The following is a 26,792-nucleotide window of genomic DNA, read 5'->3' as shown; positions in this document are numbered from 1 at the left end:
CCATAAACAAGTGCAAACAACCTTAACAAAATATAAGCAAACAGAATCCACCAACACACAAAAAGAATTATGTACCATTACCCCATGGGTCATGCCCAGGATGCAAAATTAGTTCAACATTTAAAAATCGTGTTATATAATATACTGCAGGAATGGAAAAACAGACAAAAACTATATGATCATCTCAATAGGCACAGGAAAAATATCTGATATAACTAACCCAGGGCCCATGAATTATTACAATTCTCATCAAGCTAAGAGTAGAACTTTCTCAACTTCAAAAAGGGCACATAGAAGCCTGCACTGAAAATCGCACTTTAATGGTGTAAGATTAATGCTTTCCCCTCAACTTGGCAACAAAATAAGGATGTCTGTCTGCTCACACGCCTTGCATTCAACCGTGTACCAGAAGCTCTAGCTAGTGGAGTAAGGCCAGGAGAAACAGAGGTCTACAAATTTGAATGGAGGAAATAGAAAAATATTCTGGGGTCTCAAAAAGCCTCAGATCTGAAAAGTGAGTTTAATAAATTTGCAGTGTACAAGAACAAAAAACGAGTGCACTTATACATGCTAGCAACAAATAATTTGGAAACGACATTAAGAAAACAATTCTCTATAATCTCAGCTACTTATGAGAGTGAGGCATGAGAACTCGAGCATAAGTCTAGCCTGGGCAATGCAGCGAGACACTGTTACGGTTTATAGATGTCTCCCAAGAGCCTTAGGTGCTCATGGGCGGGGCTTAGGGAAGGTTATGGGTCTTGGGGTTGCTATGAGCAGGGATGGACCAGGCTAACCTCTTACTGTGCGGTTACAAGGCCGGGCCAGGTCTGAGGAAGTGAGTCCCCGGGGGCGTGGCCTGCAAGGGTCAGTCTCCCTCCCCAGCCTTCCTGCCTTCACTCTGCTTCTCCTCCGCGGTGGCCTCCTGCCGAGCCACAGTGCTTTGGAGACAGCAGACTAGGGACTGAAACACGAGCCAAAATAAACTTTTCCTCTTTTAAGTTGTGGGTGTCAGCAATTTGTCCCAGCAATAAGGAAAATAACTAAGACACTGTCTCAAAAATGGGTGGTGGTGGTGGGAGGATCTAGTTCGGTGGTAGAAGGCTGCTGGATTCAACTCCCAGTACCACGCAGCAACCACCATCACAAAGCAAGGGAACAATTCTATTTACACAAAGCAAGGAAACAATTCTATTTACAATAACATCAGGCATAATAAATACCTAGGAGTAAGTTTAACAAAAGAAGTACAGATTTGAACATTCAAGACTATAAACCAGTGCTGAGAGAGACTAAGGAATGCTCAAACGAATTAAGAGCTATGTATGCAACATTAAGAATTGAAAGGTCTAATGTTAAAGAGGAACATTGTGCTATAGGTTTGGTGCAACACCAGTCTCAGCAGGCTTTTAACAAAATAATTTAAAAACCTAATCCTAAAATTTCTATTTCTATGGAAATTCAGGGGGTCTGGAATGGACAAAATCATTTTGAAAAGGGAGAAAAAGTTGTAGAATGCTCTCTCCTTTCAATACACAACATAAAGCTACAATCATCTGGAGAGTGTGCTATTAACATAATAGACACACAGTCCAATGGAAAAGAATAGAGTCTAGAAATAAGCCTCCACATTTCTACTAATTAATCTTTGTCAAAAGTGCCATGGTAATTCAGTGGGAAAGAATAGCTTTTCTAGGAAATTGATGCTAGAACAATTGAATATGCACATGCAAAAAATGAATTAAGTCCTTATTTTACATTATAGATAAAAATTATCTTAAATTGGTTTATAGGCCTAAATATGTATTAATATATAACCTGTGAAGAAAACACAGGAAAAAGTTTGCAATTTTGGGTTAGGCGAAGATATAACACCAAAAGAAAGATCCATGCAAGAAAAAAATTGATAAATTTGACTTTCTAAAAATTACAAATCTTTTGTGCTTCAAAAGTCACCAAAAAGAACATGAAATAAGACGTCACAGATTTGGATAAAATATTTGCAATTCATTCATTCATTCATTCATCCATCCATCCATTCATTTATTTATTGGTTTTTTGAGAGAGGCTCACTATGTAGTTAAGACTGACCTGCAACTCACTATGTAGCCCAGGCTGGTCTCGAACTCACAGCGATCTTTCTGCCTCAGCCTTCCGAGTGCTGGGATTACAGGCATGTGCCACCATGCCCAGTTTGCAAATCATTTATTTTAATCTGCCATAATCATCATGCCTCAGATAAACCAAACTGGCTATGATACTGCCACTGTGTGAAGGTATTTTAAGGTATTTTAAAAAGAACTTGCACTCTGATTACTATAAGGAACTTTCATAACTCAAGGAGACAAAAAAACCCCAATATTATAAATGGACAAGTTATTCACTTAGGCGTTTTACCAAAGAAGATATGTTAATGTTAATAAGCACATGAAAATATGTGAAAAGATCAGGGAGATATAGATTAAAACCACAAAAAGTAGCAGTACACACTCACTAGAATGACTAGATTAAAAAAGCCCATTATACCAAATATGGGAAACAGTGGGCTATAATTGGAAGCTTTATACACTGCTGGTGGAGCACACAAGGTTACAGCCATTTAACAATTGTAAGTATACACTTTGCATAGCTTCCAGCAACACCAAGCCTAGGTGTCCGACCAAGAAAAGTGAAAACATATGTACAAGCAATCACTTGTATCCAAGTATTTTAGCAAAATTATTCCTAAGTACCCAGTGTGAAAATAACTCATATATTTGATCACTGGTGAACAGACAAAGATAGGTTCATACAACTGTCAACAAGAGAAACAAATCATCGATACACGTGTCGGCTGGGTAATTCTCAACAGTGTGATGCTAAGTGCTATATGCTTCCATTTATAAACACACTCCGGAGGGGCAAAACTGGAGAGCAGATTCGTGGTTATCTGGGGTTGAAGGTATGAGAGAGGACAGGCACCAAGTGGACACCAGAGCACTCGGGGTGATGCCATTTCAAGGTCTTACTGCATAACTGTGTCATCTTAGTGAAACAATGAAAGACCCGCTTCCGCTGGTAAATTTAATGTGATGTAAATTATATCACACAGTGTATGCTAAAACAGTTAAGTAAATGCTTACAACTAAATTTATAGTGAGGCGTGCGCGTGTGCGCGCGCGCGTGTGTGTGTGATGCCATCCTATCCATCCTGAATGCACTACGTATATTCGTGTACGTTCCAGCAGACGACGAGCTCCCTGGAAGCAGACGTACAAAACATGCACATTTGGGGGAAAAGAACTGAGAGCCTGGAGCCGTGACAGACAACTGCTTTGCGTTGGATACATTCTGGTATGAGTTGCTTTAAGAATGCAGTCACATACATTTTCACTTTGTAAGTACAAAATACAGTACTATAAATAATAACAGCAATCATGGTCCTGAGATAAGGACTGAGCCCTGTGACCTTCTCTTGAAAAATCTATGCTTATCTGAGTGAGAATAAGTACTTCTGATTAGCCTGCAAGATAATCAGAGGGACTCTCATCACTTTGGCGCTAGCTCCTCTTAATTTCAGAGAGATCAGTACAAACCACAGGGTTCTGGGGAAGTGAGAGTTTCTCCTTCTCTCCTTCTCCTCCTCCTCCTCTCTTCCTTCTCCTCCTCATTTCTCCTCCTCCTCCTCCTCCTCCTCCTCCTCCTCCTCCTTCTCCTTCTTTACTAGAAGCACTTTAAGCATCTCAAGGTGCTCAATTCTGCAATTCTACACTAGCCAAAAATGAAAAGCAAGTCACTTGTCTCCAAAAGAAACGAAACTTCGATTACTGAGGATTAAATGAGTGAGCAGGGGAGAACAGGAGAGGGACAGGAGGAGAGTGGCAGGGAACAGGACCACCCTGCCGACCGCAGGGCACAGTGCTCAGAAAGGTGCCGGTGACAGTGAGATAAAGCGTTTCAAAGTATGCTCTCCCGCTGTGTCAAGCTTTCACACGAAGCCACTACGTCAACTGTGCCCACATTTATCACCACGAATCTTACAGTGGACACTGCCCAGTGGTTTCAGTTACACTTTTCAGTATTTACAAATGGTTCCACAAGTTTGATTTTTGACCAGATATTTTGAACATGTGGGAGAAATTAAAATACAAGGTCAACGCTTAACTACCATGATTCAAGTACTGTTTTGTAACGATGCCTTAGGGAGATGAAGTTGACCATGGCTTTTCTATCACAATAATTTTCATTTTTTCATGCAGGCACAGAACACTGTGCTTGGTATTGCTCATAAGCACATCATATCTGGTGAACCAGCAATGTGCTACCTCCTTGAAGGGAAAATACCTGCAGAGAGGGCCAGAGAAGTCACGTGTATGCTTCTTTCCCTGGAGTGGGAGCTCCAGGGCTCTCCCATGGGCCTGAGTGGCAGCCACATGTGTGGTCTTCGTGCTCGAGTTCGCCTTCTTCGCAGCACTGCTCCTCCGCCTCTCCCTTCTCTGCCAAGGCCTTGGAGTGTTACTTTAGACTCAGCTACTTTAGCTCTGGGCCACTCAGAGCTAAGGACACCATCGTGGAGGGCTGGGGGTCACTGTCCCCTGTGACAGGTCAGGCTGAGCCTCATGGACTTCTAAGTGTCCCCGAGTCTTCGCCTCCTAAGTTTTGGGGGACTCGCTTTATCCGTGGTCCCTTCCCTCCCTCAGCCCCAGTTTCACAGATCAAGAACACAGGGGCAGATCTGCTCTTAGTTTTTGGCCCGATCATGAGGAGAAGCAGAGGAGGCCCTGTGCTTTGCCCACTGCCTCCCCACAGAGAAGGCGGGGAGGAGAAACGTCCTTCCTAGATGGAGCTCCCATACCTTCCTCCCTGTTCCCATTTCCGCACTTCACGCAGAACCCCGGTGGAGACCGCCAGCGCTGACGTGTTTGGTGCCTTCCTCCAAGGTCACAGAAGGTGGGGGAAATAATACCCCCAATAGGGGAAGAAGCGCCTCGAACCACACTGCAGAACTCTGGCAAGGGCTCTGACAGCACAGAGCTCCCGTGGTCCTTATGGGGGTCATGGGGCCTACGCTTGGGCTTGGTAGGAGCTGGACTGGCTCCCCCGCTGGCCCAGAATCCTACACACCATTCAGAGCACCGCCTCCACGGCCTGGCAAAGCAGGGTTCTCATCCAATGCGATGGGCAGCCAGCCCGAGTCCCCGGCCACTGATATGCTGATGAGCTTTTGAAATAGAAGACATTCACAGCTAGAGATTCAATCTCTACCCTCTAAGTTCAAGACAAAATTTTGGTAAGACTGAAAGCACTATTATGATTGTGTGTAATACAATCTAGGAAAAGATATATTCTCAAAATTCAAATATCCAGCTTCCTGCTGTCATGGTTTTTACTATTACTCTCTTAGCACTCGTTTGAAAAGCATGACTTCATTCCATTGTACAGAAACCTCCATTTTAACAAGATTTCTGTAAACTTCCTACTGTTTCGCGGGCACCCTGCATCGCTGAGCCAGCGTGTCTTACCTCCTCGATGGATGATCAAAGAAGTCTCGCTTCCAATGGGGCAGTCCTTAAGTATATCCACTACTTCCGTATGGCTCAGGTTCTGCACATTCTGCTGGTTGATCTCAATGATGAGGTCGCCTTCACACAGGCCGGGGCATCCCTGAATGTCGAGTATTTGTTTCACCCGCTGTCCTGTGGGACTGTCGGCGATGGTGAAGCCAAAGCCCTGGGCACCTTTCACAATGGTTAAGGTCATAAGTTCAGCTTGGGTGGCCCCAGATGAAGCCATAGACACATTGTCGTCATGGACGGGTGGTGGATACATGCCATCTAGCTGCCCATCAGCTGGGATGGAATGCAAAGAGTGAGGCGGCCGATCTGTAATATCCGGAACCGACTGTGAGGTCCGAGAAATGTATTCCAAATAGGTTTCATAGTTATGTCTTCCATTGACCATCACTGGAGGGGGCCTCTCCATTATTGCAAGGGGTGGCACCATGCTGTTAGCAGGATCTTCCGGGTCAAAGGGCAAAGGGTAGCCTCGACACAACACCAGGTTGACACTCTGACCAATGGGAACAGATTGGAAAAGTTTGACAACATCTGCATGAGTATGTCCAAGGACACAAACTTCATTAATATAGACAATGACATCACCTGCAAGGAAGAAAGAGAGATTGACAACATGAGGTAAGTTCAGTTAACGCTGACGGAGAGAAATGGAATTATTTATGAGACCTGTGAAAGAGGTGCTCTGTTTCTCAGTAAGCAGTGGAAACATCAATTAGAATAATACTTAAATTCACTGTAGGTGACTCAAGGTTGTAAGAGGTCTGCCAACAAATATAATTATCAAATGCTGAAAAAAATGCTATATATATATTTTTTTTTTCAGCATTTGATCATTGTACATATATTGCATTCAGAAACAATTTCATTTTTCAGAAAGAAAGGCTTAGAGGGACAGGAAAATTTGTACCTTGAAGAAACATACATTGTATGCTGCTTTTTTTTTTTTCAATCTTCTTTTCCTTTTCCAGTACACATCAGTTCACAAAATTTTCAAAATGAAATCAAGAAGCTGTGGCCCTGAGGTTTGGATTAAAAAGGAAGCCCTGGCGTTTGGGATTTTCTGGTATCTCAGTCCCTCCTTTGTAAAGTTGTTATGAGGATAAAAGGAGACAAGGAAGGAAAAGCTTGGGGCGTCTGTGGGACACCATAAGAGCTCCTGCACTGTGGACCGTTGCTAACCGCACTGTTGCTAAAATAGAATACAGGAGACTGGGGCCCTGGGATTCAAGCAGGAAGCTGCTCTGGCCTGGCCTTCTAATCATCATTAAATTGATATTTCTGCTGATCATTTTCAGTAATGGCATTTGCCCTCTCTCTGGTGAATCATCACAGATTTGCAGAGGTCTCCTGATTAGAAGCGAACTTTATGATCTTAGAAATGCCTCAAATATGAATTATTCATTATAAAACGTATTCAGAAGAATGGCTTTTCCTCCTTAACATGCAGAAAGGCATGATTGTTTGAGATAACTGTTTTAAAATTTTCAATTATGTATGAACAACAGTTTTATTTTTGGAGAACTGTTTTATCATGGATTGGTATTTTTATCCTCACAAACCATCATACTTGAAAATTGCACTTGCAAACTGAGATCGTGCCTCCCTACGAGGAATGCAGGAAGGATAAACACGAGATGCGTCTCCACAGACTGTCCAATGAATCACAGAAAGACATTAACCGATCAGGATATTTCAGAAATGGCTAGGGATTTCACTCTGAGACATCCTTGTCCATCAGGATTGCAAACACCAAAAGTGGAAGATCCAGTTGAATTTTCAGAGTTAAAAACTTTTCCAAACATTCACAGGTGTATGATATGGAGCGACTTCTTCACTCACTGCACTTAAATAATCTTATGAATAAAACAATCCTAAGTGCCCCCGAGGGCACTGACTTGATTAATTTATTTTCCCTAAATGTAAGCAAACCCTCTGAAAGTGAGAACACCAAACTTTTTTTTTTTCAGGAGCGGGGCTGGTGAGGCGGAAATTCACTCCTCCACCAGGCTGCTGGAGGGGATCCTGCACTGCCCAGGACTGGGATGGAGTCGGGATGGAGTTGTCATGGGCCTCCCTTCCCTGTTGTCACAACTCCTTCACAGCAGAGGGCAGCGGGCACGCTTTGGTGTTGTTTCCATCAACTCTACTCATCTCCAGTCCCAGAGAAGGGTCAGGTTCAGACTATGTTTCTTTCTCCTGCTTCTCCCTTGTTTGGTGGTGTTGGGAGTGGAACCCAGGCCTCCTACTTGCCAGATCAGTGCTCCACCACTAAGCCCCTTGCAGCCTCTACACCTGCCTCCCGTACTTCTAAATGTTACTATATTTTATATGCCTGAGGGGTGGAAGGAAACAAATACCAATTTAATGAAAATTGCCCATATTAGTTGACACCTGTTTGGCTAACGCTCTCTTCTTTCCTTTATTACCTTACTGCCCTTTCCAGAAATAATCATTGTCCTATATTTGAAGCTATTTACATGTACTTTATGTTTATGTCACATCTAGGTACCCACAAAAACACTACTTTGAAACAGTATTTGATAAATAATAATTATCCCCCAAAATATTTTGTGTATTTTGTAAATGGTATAAGCTTCAATGCTCTAACTTCCCTCTGAATATATTTGTGGTAGCCATGGCTGCATGTCTACGTCATTAATTCCACGCTAATACTTAGCCCCCATTGTTTGGCCACACACATTGCTGTTTCTTAACATCTATTCTTTCTTATAAATCTTGGGCTATTTTTAAGATTACTGTGCCGTGAACTTCGATGCACATAGGAGAGAGTTCCTCTGAGCTCTGTGCCTGGGTGTAGAACTGCTGAGTGCTGGCCGCTTGTGTCTCAGCTTTGCGAGCTGGTGACAAATGGCTGACACAACCGATCACACTGATTTACACTCCTAGGCAGTGGGATGGAATTTTCACTGCTCCTTGCCTGACAAGATTCTTGGGATTCTCGTGTAAATGTAATTGGTGTGATCTTCATTTTAATTTGTGTTTCCTAGACTGGAGGTGATTGTTGATTGACCATTTGGGTGTCTCATCTCCCTGGTCTTCCTATTCAGTTAGTCTTTTTTTCCTTTCTTCTGGTTGACTACTGATGGTTGACTATTTTTGTTGCTCACCTGTAATCTTGATTTAACATTCTCTGTAGGTCTGGCATACTGTTTGGTAGCACAGTGACCACATAGATGAGATAGGGAAAAGACTGGTTTGTGTTTCAGCTCTATCACTTATTAGCTGTGGGACTTCAAAAACTATCTTAGATCCCCTGTGGCCAGATCCTTCTGAAGTAATGAATGCTCATAGCATCTACCTATTGTTTGGGAAATAATAAGTGAGACCATCCATACAAGAGAAGAGTTCGTAAGTTGCTATGCAAAGGATGAGTGCTATTTCAGTGCTTAGGTGTCCTTGATTTTTTCCTTCTATAAAGGCAGGAGAATCCTGTGACGGTATTTCCACTATAGTGCTAATCAAGGATGGCTTGAGTATGATTGTGGAAATGACAGCCTTCTGAGTGGCAGGTAACAGGGAGGAAGGTAACAGATGCCACTGTCCTCTTGGGCTTTCCCTAATTTTAACCACTGTTCACAAACCCCTGAGTCCCTAAATATGCTTTCCCCTTCCCTCTGCTCTGCTGGAATTTCCCAGGAAAAGGGAATTTAAGGGTGATGTTCAAAGTTTCCCAGGTTCCCCACCAGGTCTAAAGAGTCATGATTTGAATTACAGTGATTAGTGTTACCTCTTTTTGAGTTTTAGCGCCATGTTGCTATTTAGACACGGAATGAGAACTATTTGTAGTTCTTAGTCCGATTGCCTCTTGCAATTTATGGATATTTTCCTCTTAGAATTTTTCAAGTCATCAAGCAAGGGCTAAAGAGTGCCCTGATAGTATCTTTATGGAGTCACACTGATTATTGGATGTAAACGATGTGTAGCCAGTCATCACAGGATAAAATCACTTGACAACTTGACAGGGTTCAAATGCCCAGTTTAAAAAAATATGTAGATGCCCAGATGATGTGCCATGCTGAAAATCTGTTGTAGATTGCGATATAAGCAAATGCTCGCCAGCTCAGATGGGGTTGGTGGGGTAGGGTATTTATAGATGGTGCTGTATGAATGTCATTTTTCTGTCACAAAAAAAATACAAGCCACCTGGTATATGTCATCCAGTGAGCCATGCCAGGGCCCAGGGTAGACAGGCTTTCAGAGCTCTAGGTGAAACCCACTGGCCTTCTTAAGAAGAGCTGAAGAAGAGTCACTTCATTTCTCCATATCTCAAGTTTTTCTTTTATAAAAGAGTAATTAATATATCTCCACCATTGGCTCTGTTGCAGTGCTACTTCGAGGACGAGATCATGCTCGGGAAAAGCGTTTCATTTACCAAGGAAAGGTTCTCCATAGGAATAAGAGGATACCTTTCTTTTGAAAGATAAGCATGCATTTTAACTACTGTACTGCCTGGAAGGTGACACTGTGTCCTTCGGGGCCCTTGGCTGAAGGCCATAGGCAGGCCATGCCACTCTAGGGCCACTCAGCTCAGGCCTGTTGGGCAGACTGGGTGTGACTGAGGAGCCTGGGGTCCCCATTGGTGCGGCCTCGCACTGACTGATATCCTTAATGGGATTTGAAAATGTAAGTAAGGGACGACGAGGTTGATAAAGCAGGAGGTTTAAAATTGTTGTCCTTTATGAGAAAATATCCCAAAATAATTGTTTCTTTCTTAGTCATGGACATTAAAATAAAGCATTGGATATCCCATGGACTTCTCATCATTTTATATAAAACAGGGCAATTCACAAAGCACTGTTTAAATTGCAGTTATTTTTATGCTGTTTTCCTCTACTGCCACTTTCTTTTGGGTCACCACAGCCTGTAAAACCTCCGTTTTCAGTGTCTCTCATCACTCGCTCTGGTTTCCCTAACTGCCATCTTGGACCACGCGAGAACAATGAACCTCCTCTTTGACTCTCATTTCACGGGCGCCATCTCCAGACCAGCTGCTTCACACTCTTTATTAACAGTCTTTCCAGCTTATCTTTGCCTCTACCATCCACTGACATTCAGTCTTGTAAAGCTGTTATCTTTAATGTTCACAACTCATAACTCACATTTTAGTGGAATTCTACTATCCCTGTACCCCCAAGTGGATTTTCTTTCTGTGTATACCTCCATCCTAACTGACTCCTTTCCTTCCTCCCTCTTCCAAGGCACCTTCCATTATTCCTACACAGATCACTCCCATCTCATGTGTGTGACTGGCAGATTCCTTTTATTTTTATTTTTAGGGAGTTCCACCCATCCCAAGCTTTCTTCACAACACACATGGGGTACATTCTTTAGGTACTTAGAATAGAGTGTCACTGAACAAAGGCCAGAAAGAGCTCTGACAGTGGAAAGATTTCATAGTGAAATCTTCCATCACCACTCCAGTGTTTCTAACCTCTGCTTTTGCTAATTCATATAGATTTTTGATAGAAATTCATTGACTATATATTCCGATCCTACCAATTACATATATTTTATATAAAAATATTTTTAACAGAGCTAAGAGACAATTTACAATGTGGGAAGAATTTTTAGAACTGTTCCTTAGACAAAGGACTGCTATGTAGAATATATAAAGAAGTTAAAAAATCTGACCACCCAAATTAAAAATCCCAGTTCAAAGATGGGCATCTGAAAAAATAATGGACATCTGAAATGAACAGACATTTCTCAGATAATGAAGTAAAAGCAGTAAATAAACATGTGAAAAAAGGCTCAACATCACTGGCCATTTGAGAGATGCAGGTGAAAACAACACTGAGATTCCACATCACCCCAGAAAGAATGGCTGCTATCAAGAAATCAACCAATAACAAATTCTGGCAGTGTTGTGGGGAGAAAGGAACAATTCTCCATTTTTGGTGGGAGCATAGACTGGTGCAACCATTGTGGAAATCAGTATGAAGAAAGGATTAGAGGTCCCATTTGACCCAGATATTCTCCTGCCAGGTATCCCAAAAGAATCAAAAGAATCATACCACAGCAATATATGTGCACCCATGTTTATAGAGGCACAGATGCAATAGCTAAAACTTGGAAATAGCCCAATTGCCCATCAACTGGAGATTGGATAGAAAAGATGTTTTTTTTTTTTTGTTTTGCTTTATAAAATGGAGTACTACTCATCCATAAAGAACAAGAAACTAGAGACATTTATAGCTAAGTGGATGCACATTGAGGCCATACTCTTAAGTGAAATAAATAGGATACACATGTGTAAATACCGAAGTGTTTCTCTGGTGTGAGAAACTGAAAGTGTAAATAAGGATTAAAATAAATAACTGATAATGTGAAATAGGAAGAAAAGTTGCAAAGGGGTAGGGGAAGTAGGAGGGGTAGAGGAAAGGAAAGAAGGGAAAAGAAAAAATATGAGAAAAGGAAACAGTGGAAATGAAGTTTTTGTAAATAGGAAGGGTGGAGGAGTTGAAGGGAGGGCAGGGCAATGGGGAAAAAATAGGAACCAAGATCTGTCATGTAAAGGTACAAGATCCCAGTGATGAATGTAACTGCATGGTATATCTAAAATGTAGCAATAAAAGAATTTAAGGAAAAATTATTTCATTTCTTCTCAGCTATTATTAATATATATATATTTTAATATATCTTATGATATATTAAAACAGTTATTAAAAGTATATTTTCTGAAGCTTTTTTGAATTTTTAAATAACTATAATTTTATAATATGCAATTTTATTGGAATATTGCGTCTCCATTTTTCACTTTACTTCACAACCCCCACAAACATATATAATAGACGTTGACATTCACTCTTGGGGGTGTCCTACTCCTGACCTTAGCTGAAACAGAGAGTAAGTTCTCCTGAGGCACTTTATTCTCTAAAGCAAAGCATTAGGGTGGGGCAGGCAGACAGCACAAGCAGGCTGGGTGTGCTTGGCTTGTCTCTTAAGAAGTCCTTTAAGTGTTTGCACATCCACACAGAGACAATAGCAGCTACTCTGCCCCACCTTGCGGGGGAGAGATATCTGAAAACCTTTTGTAAACGGTGAAGCATCATTATCCTGCTAGACATGCAATACATATATATTAACACTTCTAAATGGCTGAGAAAGATCAGAGCCCATTCTAAGATGAAGTCTAAATCTTGTATTTAAACATTTTTCACAGAAACTGCCCCGTTCTATTCAATTACTTGTTATTGGTGGCTGGTCTATGGGGAAAAAAGAACCCTTTTACCTTGCTGGTGGGAATGTAAACTAGTACAACCCCTGGGGAAATCAGTATGGAGATTCCCCAAAAAAGGAGAACTAGAAATTCACTCGACTCAGCTATTCGCCTTCTAGGTATCTGCTCGAGAGTACGAGACATTATATTGCACTAATACATACACTCCCATGTTTCTGGCAGCACAGTGTGGTACGCAATGCAGTGCCACTCTACCCTCCAGAAGAATCAGCTTGATCATCTGTAGATGAAGGGATGCACTGTGGTGTAAGTGACGTAAATCAGACCCACAGACTTAGAGACTGCATGGTTTCTGATATGAAACATTACAAATGCTCTTGCAGATAAAAATGAGGTGAATCAAGTTCTAACAACAAAATAAGACTTGGATGGTGTCTTAATAATGTTGTGCCCAATCTGAGGACAAGGGTGGCAGGGTGGAGAAACCAACGATGTGGAATTAGGTTTACATTTTTATGCCAACGATGCCAGTAACTGGTGGAGTCAGAACGCTCCCGGATCCGGTCAGTGGTTATGCACTGACTTATTTAGCCAAGGTTGGTACGTGTTTAGTTACTCCTCTCCTGCTGGTGGCCCAAGCTTGGTGTTTGGTGTGTTCTCTCCAGCCTCTGTCATTTCCTTCCTGCTTCTCCTTTGTTTTTGTTTTTGTTTGTTCCCATTGACAAATCCCTAATCATCCTTTTGGTATTTTGACCGCCTTCCTGACCGTTGCTTATTACTAAGAATAAAAGTACCTCTTTCTGAACGTTCCTCCATTCAGCATCACAATTCTTCAGCCCACATAGCCGCAGTAGCAGCACCCAGCATGTCTCTGACCACAGTCACTGCCACTTTAATACACGTAATGTTTATCTGGTGCTTGCAGGCTCTGCCGTCCCTCATGGTCCCAAGTCCCCAGGACACAGCCATTGCTCTCTCTCCTTTCTACACAGGGAAACTGGTCCTAGGAGACGTGAAGTGACTTCTCTGAAGTCACACTGATCATTAGCCAGGTTCAGGTGCTTAACTCAGGACTACCACACAAATGCTGAGGATTTCAGTCCAGGACATATTTCGACTTGAAGGTTCTGCTGTGCGTCTCAAGTCATGATCAGCCAGAATGGTGGGTAAAAATATCTCTAATTGCTGAATGTGAAAATTGAGGGATGAAACACCATATATATTTTTTGATTAGTTTAGTGAATGGAGGAAGGCAGTGAAGCAGGTAATTGCAAACAGTAGCTCAGTCCGTTTTCTGCTGTCTTCTACATGTTGCTAAAGCAGGGCTGGGTGGATGCCGGGGTGGGGAGCGGCCAGGGTAAGTCGCCCACACCCTCTGCAGCTGCCAAGAAACTCATGCTTTCTCTTAAGCCACTCCACAGCTGTGTGAGCCCGGGGCAGCTGTAACCAGCTGTGTAGCTGACATCGTAGGCTGGGTTCTAGGGTATAGCTTTGAGAGTCCCAAGTCCAGCGGACAGTGGTATGGCCACACACGGCGCTGGGAAGGGCTGGCAGTGGAGCAGGTAGGTGATGGGCTCTGGGGCTTCCTCCCAGGTCTGATTCGCTCCAAAAGCAGCCAGGGACCACAACGCTGTCTCCAGTAAGAAGGACACCAAAATGACGGGGCAGCCACTTTGCAACAGAATGCAAGACTTCTCATTCATATTTTATAATTTCACCTACATGACCCAGTGCAGACGCCTAATTAAAAATTTCTTTTTTAAAAAATGATGCTTACTCAGCACACATCCAACAATTATTCCTTGGCAGATGTGAATTAATCCAACGGTCTATTTACATTTCTTTTGAGTTCAGCATTGAGTGGTAAGATACATTTAAATTCTTGCATTTTACGTTATTGAAAAGGAGAAATAAAATACATTCTGAGAGACTCCAAAGGCGCTGATTATTTGCTGATCTGGCAAAGATGAAACAATACTTTAGATACGAACTATAAATAAAGTCTCAAAGAGAAGCACAAAAACTATTTCTCGTAAACTCGAAAGAGCAGACTTTCTAAACAACCTGCTCAGATTGGGAACTCGTTAGCATAAATGGTCAGCGGGCTCTTATCTCTGTAAAAAAAAAAAAAAAAGCAATGAATTCTATACAAAGTAAAAGAAGATGGATACATTAGTAGGGGCACCATATAAAATGAAAACAAGTCACCAGAAAAAAATAAAAGCAGGGCTGGGGATTTAGCTCAAGTTACAGAAGTATCTCTTAAAACAGAGGCATCATTTGGGCAGCTCTGGAGCAATGTGCAGAATCATTTTCAACAGTAGCAACTGCCCTCCTGAGCACGGAGGGTTCTGCTTTATAGAAATGGCTTCCAGGGGCCGCTGTGGCATGGCCCCTCACTGTACTTGGACCTTACTCCCACACAGTGTCTCAAGTGGCTGTAATGACAGGGGTCAGCTGGCTGGGATGGGACTTGGAACTGCAGCTGGACATACGTCCCAATAGTTTATTCTACTTTACCTGTCAAATGCTTATAAGTTTTTGTAATTGTGTGTGTGTGTGTGTGTGTGTGTGTGTGTGTTTGCTACCTGGCCTACACACACTCTTAAGAAAGGCAGAGCAGTGGTTTTAGTCAGAGGAAAAAAGAATTTAGTTTTTGATTGAAATTGAAAATCAATACAGAAGAAGGATGGGGAGACGAACCCTATTTCAGGATTGCAGATAACACTGCTTCCTTGACTGCCTTTGAAAGAAGGTAGCACCTGCTCCTGTGTGAGCTGGGTGTTGGTCCTGAGCCCCACACCCAGGTTGGGGGGTCCCTGGTGGAGCAGCTTGCTCAGATCTCCGTCACCCCAGGTGGCATTTTTGGAAAGGGTCCGACTAGTGCTTCCACTGCAAGCCAATCAGCAATCCCTAACTGGCAGTGTAACATTCTCCATTGTGCCGATCTGATCTACTTCTTCCCTCCCTTCATTTGTGAGGAATTACAGGGCCCCTGCTGCCTCACTGAAAGGAGGGCTGCCAGAATATTTCTCCCATATGGATTTCAGAACTGGTGCAGCGTTAAGTTGTGGAGCTCCATAAAACAGCTGGCAGAAAGAACAAATGTGCTGTGCTAAAAATGTGGCTGTGTATTGCACACACGCTGGGCCAAGGTCTGACGAGAGAGCCCTTCTAACTTGTTACAAGAGAAACAGACTTGTGAATCTTCACTGACAGACTTTGATTGTTCAAACCTGGACCTTTTGATTTCCAATTTCAGCTTGTGAGAGAGCAATATTTCATGCAAGTACCCAGGAGTCATCCTGCTCACTGGACCACCTATGCCAAGGATTGCCAGTTAAAAATCCTCAAACATGTGGCAAAAGGGGAAAAGTATCATCTTGGCTGCATTGAAACTCTAGAACCAAGAGCAAGATAGTTATTATCACTGATTTATATGGACAGATAGGGATGGCACTATGGCACCTTAGAGCATTAGACATAGGACTTCCTCTGCTGGCTGTATTCACTCTTTGCTAGGGGCTGCACACAGAGTCTTATGTGGAGGACGGCACTAGTCTAGGAGGCGCAGGAAAATATGAAGTAATTTCACTGTAGACAATGGGGATTATTTTAATCTCAGACATTGCAGACAAAAGGCACAGAGGAAAACAATCTAATGCCCTGCTGTTCCCAATGTTACAATTATTCTACCCCACTGAAGCTGATTGGAATAAGTTAGCAGACAATTACCATTAGAGAGTTTACATTGCCCTCTTCCTCTAGCTACCAGGGTTGAGCAGCATCTATGTGAATAAACTTGGAAATAGGTCCACATGATTCTATGCAAATTGCTCAGTTGTAGTTATAATGTATCTTGCATTCCAGCAAAATGTACTTAACAACAGAGTCAGAAGCAACCAAAATTTCCTGCTTTTAAAACTTCATCCTAGATTGTTATAATTATAGTATTAGCATTTTATATCAAGTACCTGAAAATCATAGTACGATGCAAAAATCACAACCGAACAGCGATAATTATGAAATGAAAGTTTTAGAAAGTCATTTGATTTTTTTTGTTTGTCTAGCTAATGCAAAAATGTTTTCTACTGAATATGTACATTGTGGTAGATCAGGAAGCAATGACTGAATTGGCCGATGACAATACTACGATTATGTGCCGAGAATGAGAACAGTGCCACGGAGCCGGCCAATCACAGTAGAAACTTCATCTCACGTTAGTCCTAGAAATAATCTGATAAAGAACATGCCATCCCGATTCATAGAAGAAGCAACTGTGACTTAGAAAGGGCAAGTTCCACAATTACAAAGTGAACATAGTGCTGTATCGAGTGTGTCTGGGGTTACTCTTAGGATTAACTTCCAACCATGTGGGTTTTTTTTTTATTATTATTATACAGACCTATGGAATTTCAAGATTCATTCACCTGTTTATTTGGATGCATTTCCTATATGGGGTGGACCTGTCAGATTGCTGAGAGCTAAAGAATTAACCCTGTAGACTTTACGCTGCCTTCTTCTTTAGCTACCTCTGTTGAACACGTTTTAATGTGACATACTTGTAAGCAGAACTACATGTTCATATGTTAATCTACTCGTTTAAGGGCTACAATAAGCAAGATGTGGTTAAGGACAGAATCAGACTAAGACAAACACAAAAAACCAAGACTACCAAAGAGGACCCAGGATACACAGCTCTGATGTCATAAAAGTTCAATAAGTACAGCAAAGAAAGCGATGGAAATTATTTTAAGGTATCGGATGCTTACGCTTTGAAAATCTGGCTGCCATGAATTCTAAAATACAGAAGAAAGTATTAGAAATAGGTCTGTATACAATGATTAACTGATACCAGAGCGAATCATTGCAATGATTTTAAGGGACACAAATATGGAAGGGGCAATTATCCTACTGGCTGGCCAGCTATAAGGAGATTGGTTTTCTTAGATCAGTGCATATGAAGCTGATATGTCTTTGTCGGTACATTTTCAATTTAAGTTACACACACATAGTAACTTTATACAACCAGAAATCAACGGTCATGAGGGCAAGTGATTATTACTTATTTCCATTTGGAATTCTACTTATGAAACCGATGAAGAAACCATAAACTCGTATTTCAAATCCCTACTTACAGGTTGAAGGAGGCAGGAGATCTAAGGACTTGGTCAATGAAAAATACAAAAATAGTTAGCAGATCATAAATATTTATTGCCATATCAAAAGCCTGCTAGTCAATCTGTCAATAATTCTTTCAGCATAAAATAGAGTCAGGATATTGGAAAATATTAATTAAAATTCAGACAGCTCAGAAAGGATAGGAAATAGGAACTATGTCTAATATTTTCTGCTGTCAAATGTCTTATCTAATTTTTGTCTTAGTTTCATTTTTCCCTATGGGTTTGACTGTAGTTTTTAAATGTATTCACTTACTAAACATGCAATTATCATTTTAATCCTCACAATGCCTCTACTGGCATTGTAGAGAAAGATCAGGGCTAAGAAGCAGATTTTTTTTCCTCTTTGCAAAGCCGGGAACACTAAAATAAGCTGCAGTATCTATTTCATTTAAATATTTTTCTCTGTTAGGCCAAAACTTCCTTACAGATTCATTATTACTTTTTTAAAACCAGGAAACATGAACAATACTACCTGTAAGAATTACTTTATGTACTGTGGTAGATGAACAACCAGCCGAATAAATACATGCAAAAGATAACTGAGTTATGACATACCATGTATGTCTCATGCTTATAAATATACAAGAAAAGCCTTTATTTTCAATATCTAATAAGCTAGAGGAAGATTTAAAATGTTCCCCCAGTAATCTTTGAGAATGATGTCATTGGTGTACACAAAATTTCATGCTAGAAGAAGGAAAATTATGGTATGTACTTGGTAAATTCTGGTGCAACAGTTCAATTTCAGATTTAAAATGTTCCCCCAGTAATCTTTGAGAATGATGTCATTGGTGTACACAAAATTTCATGCTAGGAGAGAAGAAGGAAAATTATGGTATGTACTTGATAAATTCTGGTGCAACAGTTCAATTTCAGTGGGAACACAGAGGTGAGAAGCCAGAGATATAAACTTTGGAGTCAGCAGTATCAGGATGTAGGGCCCAAGTTTTCATTCCCAGACTTCTTGTTTCTCTGTGGATTTCATATTTAAAATGACAGTCCAAACAGCTGTATTAAGTAGTAACTAACTAGTTCTATTTTTAACTAATTTATATCCCAGAGTTTCTAATCAGCATGAGTTAGTCAGTGTAACCCACATCAGACTGATGTACCTTTAGTCATAGTAAAATAATTTTAATGTTTTAGTATTCGTCCAATAAGCATCTAAAGGATTGCTGCCTTGTTCTCTGGAGAAAGCCCAGCAGATACAAAGATGAGTAAAACATAGCCACTGACCTAAAATAGCATGAGCTATGATATAGTGAAGAAAGCCAGGACATGTCTACCATGAATAAATGTGTAGTTTTCATTTAGCCCTTCAGTAAAATGTTAAAGATAAGCAGTGGTCTTAAGAGTACCAAAGCAAACAAAACAGAAAATGGAAAACTCTCTACTTCTCTTCAGAGCAACCAAGCAAACAATTACTTCTTGGATGTCCCCATTACCCAGTGTGCGTACAGTCTAGTAATGCACAGAGTAAGAGCCCATGAACACTTGCAAAATGTAAACCCAGGTAGCCACACAACAGTGCAAGAGAGAATGTGCTACCCAAAGAGAGATTCATGGATGTGAGGCAAGTTCCAGGAAATGGTGCTGGCAGAGGAGAGGCTCAGAGGGAGAGGAAGCCAGGGCCTGAAATAGGAAGTAAGACTGCAGAGACCGTGATGGGGCTCAGCCAGAGGAAGCTGGCGGGTGAGGGCTGATCATCTGTCTCCAGGATGCAAGAACTGCGCATTACTCTGAAAAGTGGCCACTGATTTCATTAAGTGTGTGCACCCTGGGGACGTTGTGAAGCTTAGTTTCAGTAGGCTACTGAGGGTATAGAAAAATAATATGGGAAATTGAAGAAGGAATGAGCAGTGGGAAAATAGGTTGGCAATCCACTACACCTGAGAAGTTGGTATGGAAACACAGGAAATGAATAGAAAAACAACAAAAAAGAAACAGGCACACAGGAGAGAGGGGGGGGCACAGAGCAAGAAAGAATTTAAGATTTTTGAGAAATGGGGTAGGATCCAAGGTCAGTTGTAGTCCAAGTTCAGTTTTAGAATGGAGAAAGGACCCCCCCCCACCTCAACTGCAGAAGGGAAACCAAAGAAATAGCAGGAACAATAACACACTTTGCCCATCACCTTGATGTAGGAGGGAGCCAGATTCACCATCTCAGCACCATGGGCCAGGACATGTAATCCCAGGGGGTGTGGCAGTGATGGGGAATTAAGAGCAAAATGCCAAAACCATCAAACCTGCATGTGGAGATTTTTCAGTCCTCTGATACAGAGCACCGTGATGAGGTTACTGATTTTACGGCAGGTTAGTGCTATATGTCACAGTGGCAAGGCTCTAGGACCCAGTAATTCAATTCAACACTAATCTTGTGCAGCTGTGAAGGATTCTGTTGATCAGGTTCAAATGTACGGGTGGTTGAAAGTCGAGGAACTCAGCCTCAAAAATCTGGGTGGGCCTCATCCAATCTGGAAAGGCTATAAGAATGAAATAGGTTTCCTTGAGGAAGAAGAAATTCTGCAACCAGACTGAGCAACAGCTCCTGCCTGGGCATTTCCAACCTGCTGGTCCGCCAGCCCCCCAACATGCGTGAGCTGATTCCTTGGTCCTGCATCCCTGGCAAACCCTGAGACAGAGTCAAGGCTTGAACTTCACTGAGAAAACCATTTCTGATTGCTTATTTCCAGAGTCCTGTGGGTATCTCCTTTATTAAAGTTTAGTGAAGGAAAATGAAGGCTGTGATTCAATCCACTACTGGACTGAACTTGCTGACTTTTACTCCTTTCCTGATTGGCATGGCTTTAGCCCTGCATGGGGTCACCTTTTTCAGATGAGTCATACTTCATCAGTTCCTGGATTATATCACTTATGGATCCAAATTGTGGTTTCAGAACTCAGTTAAACACATGGAAATCCAGCTTACATCTGCATAACTTAGACTAGACAGACACTAAAACATCTGCCTCAAAGACGGTCGGCACCATCCCAAATAGATACATGGGCATGGCTCAGGTCACTGCCTTGTGGGTGCGTTGTGATACGTTATGTATATTGTGGTGTGCATTTTTACTTTGAACTTTTTCTTCTTGTACTGTTTTAGACATGATCTCAATCTACTTATCTGTTGAATGTTATGGATTTATCACATTGTGGAATTTATTTATTTAACACTGTGTTAAACATCTGGTTATCTTTAAGTAAAAGATAAAAAATAATTATCCCTGAGTTTTAGGCCTGCAGAAAATGTGGTTTTCATCAGTTCCCTCTATTTTGGCCAATTAACATGAATTAAACAGAGCAAATGCTCACTGACTTTTGAAATATCACTTCAACAGGTCCTTTGGGTTACTTTGCTAAAAGAGATCTACTACTTTTAGGGAAGTTAGAAATGATCATGAAATACAGTAACAACCACTTTGGGAGTGTCAGGTGTTCTCTGGTAGACTGCTCACCGATTTAGTCACTTGCTCAGGCAAAACTCAGTTGACACCATGTTTCGATAGCAGAATTTTCTAGCCACTCTCTCCCATGACATCTCAAAGGTATTGGTCTTTAGGAATTGAAAACACACTTTTAGAGAAACACCACATTTAAGTCATTTATTACAGATGTAAATAGTCAATGAGAACATTTTAAAACCATGGTCAGACACCTTGCCCACCAACCCTTCATAATTTATTAAAATACATTTCACTTTTTCAGGTTAATAAAGGATGTGTTTGACAAAGGATCACACTGACCTTGTTTCTTGGCAGGTTCTACTTTGAAATCTCTAAAGTTAATTCCATTGCCAGCCATTTTTACAAGGACAGCTTGTTACAATTGTCTTGGAAATAATTAACTGACTGTGTGCAGAATAACATATACTTTGTCCCAAATTCTTTAGAAGATGGACCAGAAAACAAAGTGGTTTCAAACTCTGACTTTTAAGATTTCTGAGTACTTTTTCTCTGTACTTAAATTCTAAAATATTCAGATATTATAAGAGCACATTGGATTAGGAAAATGATTATAAGAGGAAAATCCAGGCTGTATATTGACTTAAAGCAAGAATTCAGTCAAACTTTTTTTTTCTGTGTAGCCAAACTTTGTCCATTATTTGCATGCATATTTGCTGAACAAGAGAATCTGATACTCTGTTTGAAAGGGCATCAGTAAGATCACCATAGAAGATGCATTTTGGTTTAATACTGGAACTTATTAAGGATAAAATCAACACAGGCATTGTACCTTCTCCATTTCTTAAATCAATGGGGCTTGAAATCTGCAGTTTTCTAGCTAAATATTTTATGCAATCCAGATTATCAAACCATTTTGCATTCTTCATTTGAAGATAAGATTTTTTAGGCCATAAAACTCATTAAAAGAATTATAAAATATATTCTTTGCTCTTTAATTAAGAAAGGGTCTGTTCCAATAAAGTTTTATTAACAAAAACAGGTGGTATGCTGGTTCTACTCAGTTGTCACAGTCTTCTTAACCTGGGTCTAAGGAAAAATCTCAGCAAGATAAGTATCATTTCATTGGCCTTTGGAAAGCATTTGGCATAGGGATTCCAAGAAATGGCAGAACCAGGATAGGTGACTACCAGGAGATAATCAATTACTAAATGAGTGTAACACTCTTGGGTACCAACTATGTTCCCAATTTGCTTTAACCCCATCACTAGCACTATATGTGTGTTGTAGTTTATATAATACTTTCCCATATACCATTCCTTATAAGGAGGGCTACATCTGTTTCATAGAAGAGATGAAGTGATTGTCACTAAAACTAGAGCTCTATTTTCTGATTCCAAGTAGTTCAAGTTTATTCTCTTTAACACACGCACAGTAAGAATTCTTCAAAAAGTGAAAGCAAGATGGGAGAAATTATGCAACATGAAAGGCAAAGAAAGTGGCCCATTTTAACAAGCAGAAACAGTTCTAGAAACTAGAAACAGGTAAGTAAGCATTCAGCCAGTGTTTACCCTGCTGTGGGTCTGATGGCTCATTCAGGTGGCCTCTTTGGGGACAGTCAGGCTTTTTCAGGTTTAAATCTCCTGACTGATCCTAGTTAGGCACTGTCTCTTCAGTTAGTGACTCCTTTCTTCCATTAGAGCCAGGAGAGCAAGAAAATGTTCAGGAAGCAATACCTGTGGGCTCCTACCTGGCCTCTCTTTTCCCCTCCTTGTTCCCTGAAGGCTCCTTCACCTGGATGCTACTGTTTTGAACATGATGCTCAGCCTGCGCCTCTGCTACATGGATTTCTAAAGAGCCACTGTCTAGTTCTTTTGTGACATTTTAAAAACTAAAAACATAGCTGACTTTATTTTAATATAACTAGAAAATCATGTGGCTTTATTCCTTAAGTTGCTGACGTAGGTACTTTTGAAAAATACACCCTTATCGACGAGCTCACTCATTTCGGCTCTTTCTCACTGCTTTGAGTGTTTGGGGGAAGAAAAGCAGAGCTAACCTTTCCCTGCGAAGTCCTTGGCTTCATTTCCTGTCTGAAGATGCTGGCCACGCTGATTTGGCAGAAGGCAATACAGTGTGCTTATCGGTATCTAGCTGAACTTCCCAAGTGTTACATACCCTTTCTGTATCTGCTCCCCAGTTAATTCTGGCCCAGCTTTGGAGACCAAAAGGAGTAACATCATTCAGTGAGCTGTGGGATAGGTCACCGGCTCTAGATGTGAATTTTAATTTGACCTTAGTTGTGATTTTTGTCTTCAGTGGAGAAACTTGGCTGCCGGTTGCCGAAAGAGAGCTGAACCCACCACTGCTGTATTCATTATCTAAAGAACTTTGATTAGAAGGTAGGAGAATCTTTCTTCCTCCTCCAGAAAGCTGCTGATGCTTGAGCACATGGCCAGGGATTTCTCTCAGCAAAATCATGTTTTGAATTCCATTCCCAAAATAAGCACAGGAGAGACACACTAAGAATAAAACGGTTTACAATTTTAAAAAGCACACTTCACAGTTGAAACTATGATAGATACAGGCAGGAGCTGGAGGATAAACAAGTTCTGGCCAGCTGGCTGTGGACACTCCACATGGTTTCATAGCCTGTAAGTAACTGACAACTTGGAAGCTGTCTTTCGCGAGTCAGGGCAAAATGAGCTCACTGGAACCCCTGTCTCCAGGGCTCGCATTCACAGAGATGCATACGAAGCCTGCATTCTGACAAATACCCCTGCCTCGAAATTAGAAACTGTCAGTGAGGGTGCAGGAAGTCTGGGGTCAGCAGCTAAAGCAATGTCATTCTATTTCTAGACTCCCACCATGTGCTTAGATTTTGCTAACCTCATCACCTAATTTTAGTGAGTTATCTTACCTCTCTCTGACTCCGTTTCAGTAAAAGAACACTACCAGTTTTTTAATGCCTCTTATTTGCTAGTCTTTTTGCCAGTCATTTTGCTGGCACTGAGAAGAATAAAAATAGACGATGCTTATTTTATCCTAAATGCCAGGCATTGTGCAAAACTCTTAAAATGAATGATCTGATTAAACCCTCACAGGGATGCCACAGCGCCATCTTTTTGGGCTACTGGAAATAAGACGGTTACCATGTCCTACTGCGGGAGATGGGACACTGGTGCACAGAGAGCTCAGTGACTTGCCTGTGGTCACCAGAGCCTGCAGCACCAACCATGCCATTGAACTGTCCCCCAATTCATCTAAGCTGAGCAGTGCATCTTAAACTTCACTGTGTTTTTGTAGCATCACAGGTGGCATTCAAAGGACGCACCTGATGAAGACCTCCAAGGAGGGAGACTCCGCATCTTGGACCAACTTCAAATGACACCAATGCCACTGGTTCACAGATCATGTGAAAAAACTCTGGACCTGCAGTGTACATGTCACCTGCACATGAGAAGTACCTGGCTAGCTTTAAAAGATGTATATGTCCAGGTGACATCCATATTGACGAAATAAAAATTTTAGGGGCTGGACATTAGGCAGGAGTACGTTCTAAAGAGATCTCTAAATGATTTAAGTGTACCAGTATAGTAGAGACCAATGCAATAGTTCAAGTACAGCATTAAAATAATAGAATAAAATGGTATCACATTAGTAAGTAGATCATTACTCTGTGAAACTTTGTGTATTATGATTATGTGTGTATGTACTGAGTTCATGGTTGAAAATGTATTCATTGTGGGTTAAGGCAAAAAAAGAAAGCCATTTATAATACTAAAAGGAATGAGATTCTCTCTCTCTTCCCCTACTTTCTCCTACCTATCCACATATTTTACTTTACTCTTAAAAATATTAAAGTGAGAAGAAAAGTGTCAAACCTCCATTAAGGTATTTTTGTCTACTGTGGGCCTGGGTATCCCACCATACAAAGGAGTTTCTGTCTCGGTCTGATGAGACCTCTCGGGAACCCACATAGGAAATATGCTGATGTACAATGTACAAGATTCAGGAAAGGTGTCCTGGAGGTACCGACATGTGATCTGTCTCAGATAGGAATCTGTCAAGTTAAAGAAGACGGAAAGCAGTTCCAAGGAGAGGGCTTCCTTCACAGTGTGCAAGGCCAAGGTGTGATCTGGATTTCACCCTGGTGGCTAGGGCACAACGACAGTATTGAGCATCTGTGCAGAAGCAGAAGTGTTTCTTGGAAGGCTGTATGTGGGGATGACCTGGGAAGAGAAGTCCAATAAGGGGCACCAAACGTGGACAAGAGGGATCAAGGTTTTAGCACATAGGGTAGCTTTTGGTTAAGACAATCTGATTTATTTCAAAATGACTAAAAGTGTATGAAATTCCTTACACATAAAAATGATAAGGTTTGAAGACATGAAAATGCTTATTATCCCAATGTTGATTATACACTGTATGCATGTATAGAGTTGCCATAATATACTTCATAAAGATGCCTCAATAAAAACAAAACAAAACAAAACAACCAGAATCATGGCCTCAGAAAGAAGCAAGATGAATACTGGGGTAAAGAGTAGTATGAGATTGGTCGACCTGACAACAGAGAGAGGTTCTGCAGTATTCATACCCAGATAGACAAATCTCCCAAAAGGCCAGTGGGGAGAGTGCATGCAGGGCTGAAACAGTGCAAGGTAAGATTAGCTGGGGTGTCATGGTGGACAGCATCATATATCTGGGCTGAGTCTGTTTTTGTTTGATCCCCCTGTCACACACAGAGGTTTATATGAGGGAAGTGGCAGATCATTTTTTAAAAAAAGATGGTTCTGGGGTTCAACTGGAGCACAGAGTGACTATTGCACGGATGTAAGGAACAAACCACCAGGTTGTGAGCTGAGTCAAGGGCAAGGGCTAAGAGAGAAGAGGGTTCTCGAAGAGGAACTGTCAATGTTCCCTGGATGTGGGGTTGAGAGCAAAGCTGTGAGAACAAGCACTTAGGTTCTAGTTTGGGGAAGGGGCACACAAACACTCTTTCTGTGCAGCCTGAAGCATTCAGAAAATGGGTAAGTTGCAGAGGAGCAAGTGCCCATGAGGTATCACTAAGGTGAGGGGCATTTCAAGTATCAGGGGACATCAGGCCTGGTGGAGGTGGAACATCTCACATGGGCCAAGAAATGAGGGCGAAGCAAGCTCTGTGCTGCCAGGACGACTCTGCCACTTTAGGCAGACATCCTGAAAAGTGTGGGGGAAAGCGGAAAGGTACTTTAGCATCCAAAACCCCTGTATTCCTGCACCATAAAGGGAATCTGCATAAGTGATTATGAGTGAGCATCAAAACAGCTTGCAGAAGTCACCCAAGCAATCCTTAGGATTCTATTTCCTAAGGACACAAGGCAAGACTATAATGGAGACTGGAGTGATATAATCGCTTCCTGCAAAATTACTCAGGAAGAGTAATTCTGGTTTCATAGCAATCATT

The 26,792-nt window shown here is 41.4% G+C and overlaps 1 protein-coding gene across 1 annotated transcript in view; it reads right to left on the bottom strand.

Moving 5' to 3' along the window:
* The window catches only part of Magi2 (membrane associated guanylate kinase, WW and PDZ domain containing 2), a 439,692-nt gene that overhangs the window by 171,816 nt on the left and 241,084 nt on the right, over nt 1–26,792 (bottom strand). Inside the window, exon 8 of the mRNA XM_033756513.1 lies at nt 5,502–6,140. Within this exon, the coding sequence (XP_033612404.1) occupies nt 5,502–6,140 (639 nt within the window). The remainder of the gene's footprint in view (nt 1–5,501; nt 6,141–26,792) is intronic.

This window comes from Fukomys damarensis, unplaced genomic scaffold, assembly GCF_012274545.1.
Source record: "Fukomys damarensis isolate Sample0158 unplaced genomic scaffold, DMR_v1.0_HiC HiC_scaffold_4, whole genome shotgun sequence".
NCBI lineage: Eukaryota > Metazoa > Chordata > Mammalia > Rodentia > Bathyergidae > Fukomys > Fukomys damarensis.
Note: the sequence above shows the minus strand (reverse complement) of the source record. Positions and strands in the feature narration are given on the sequence as shown.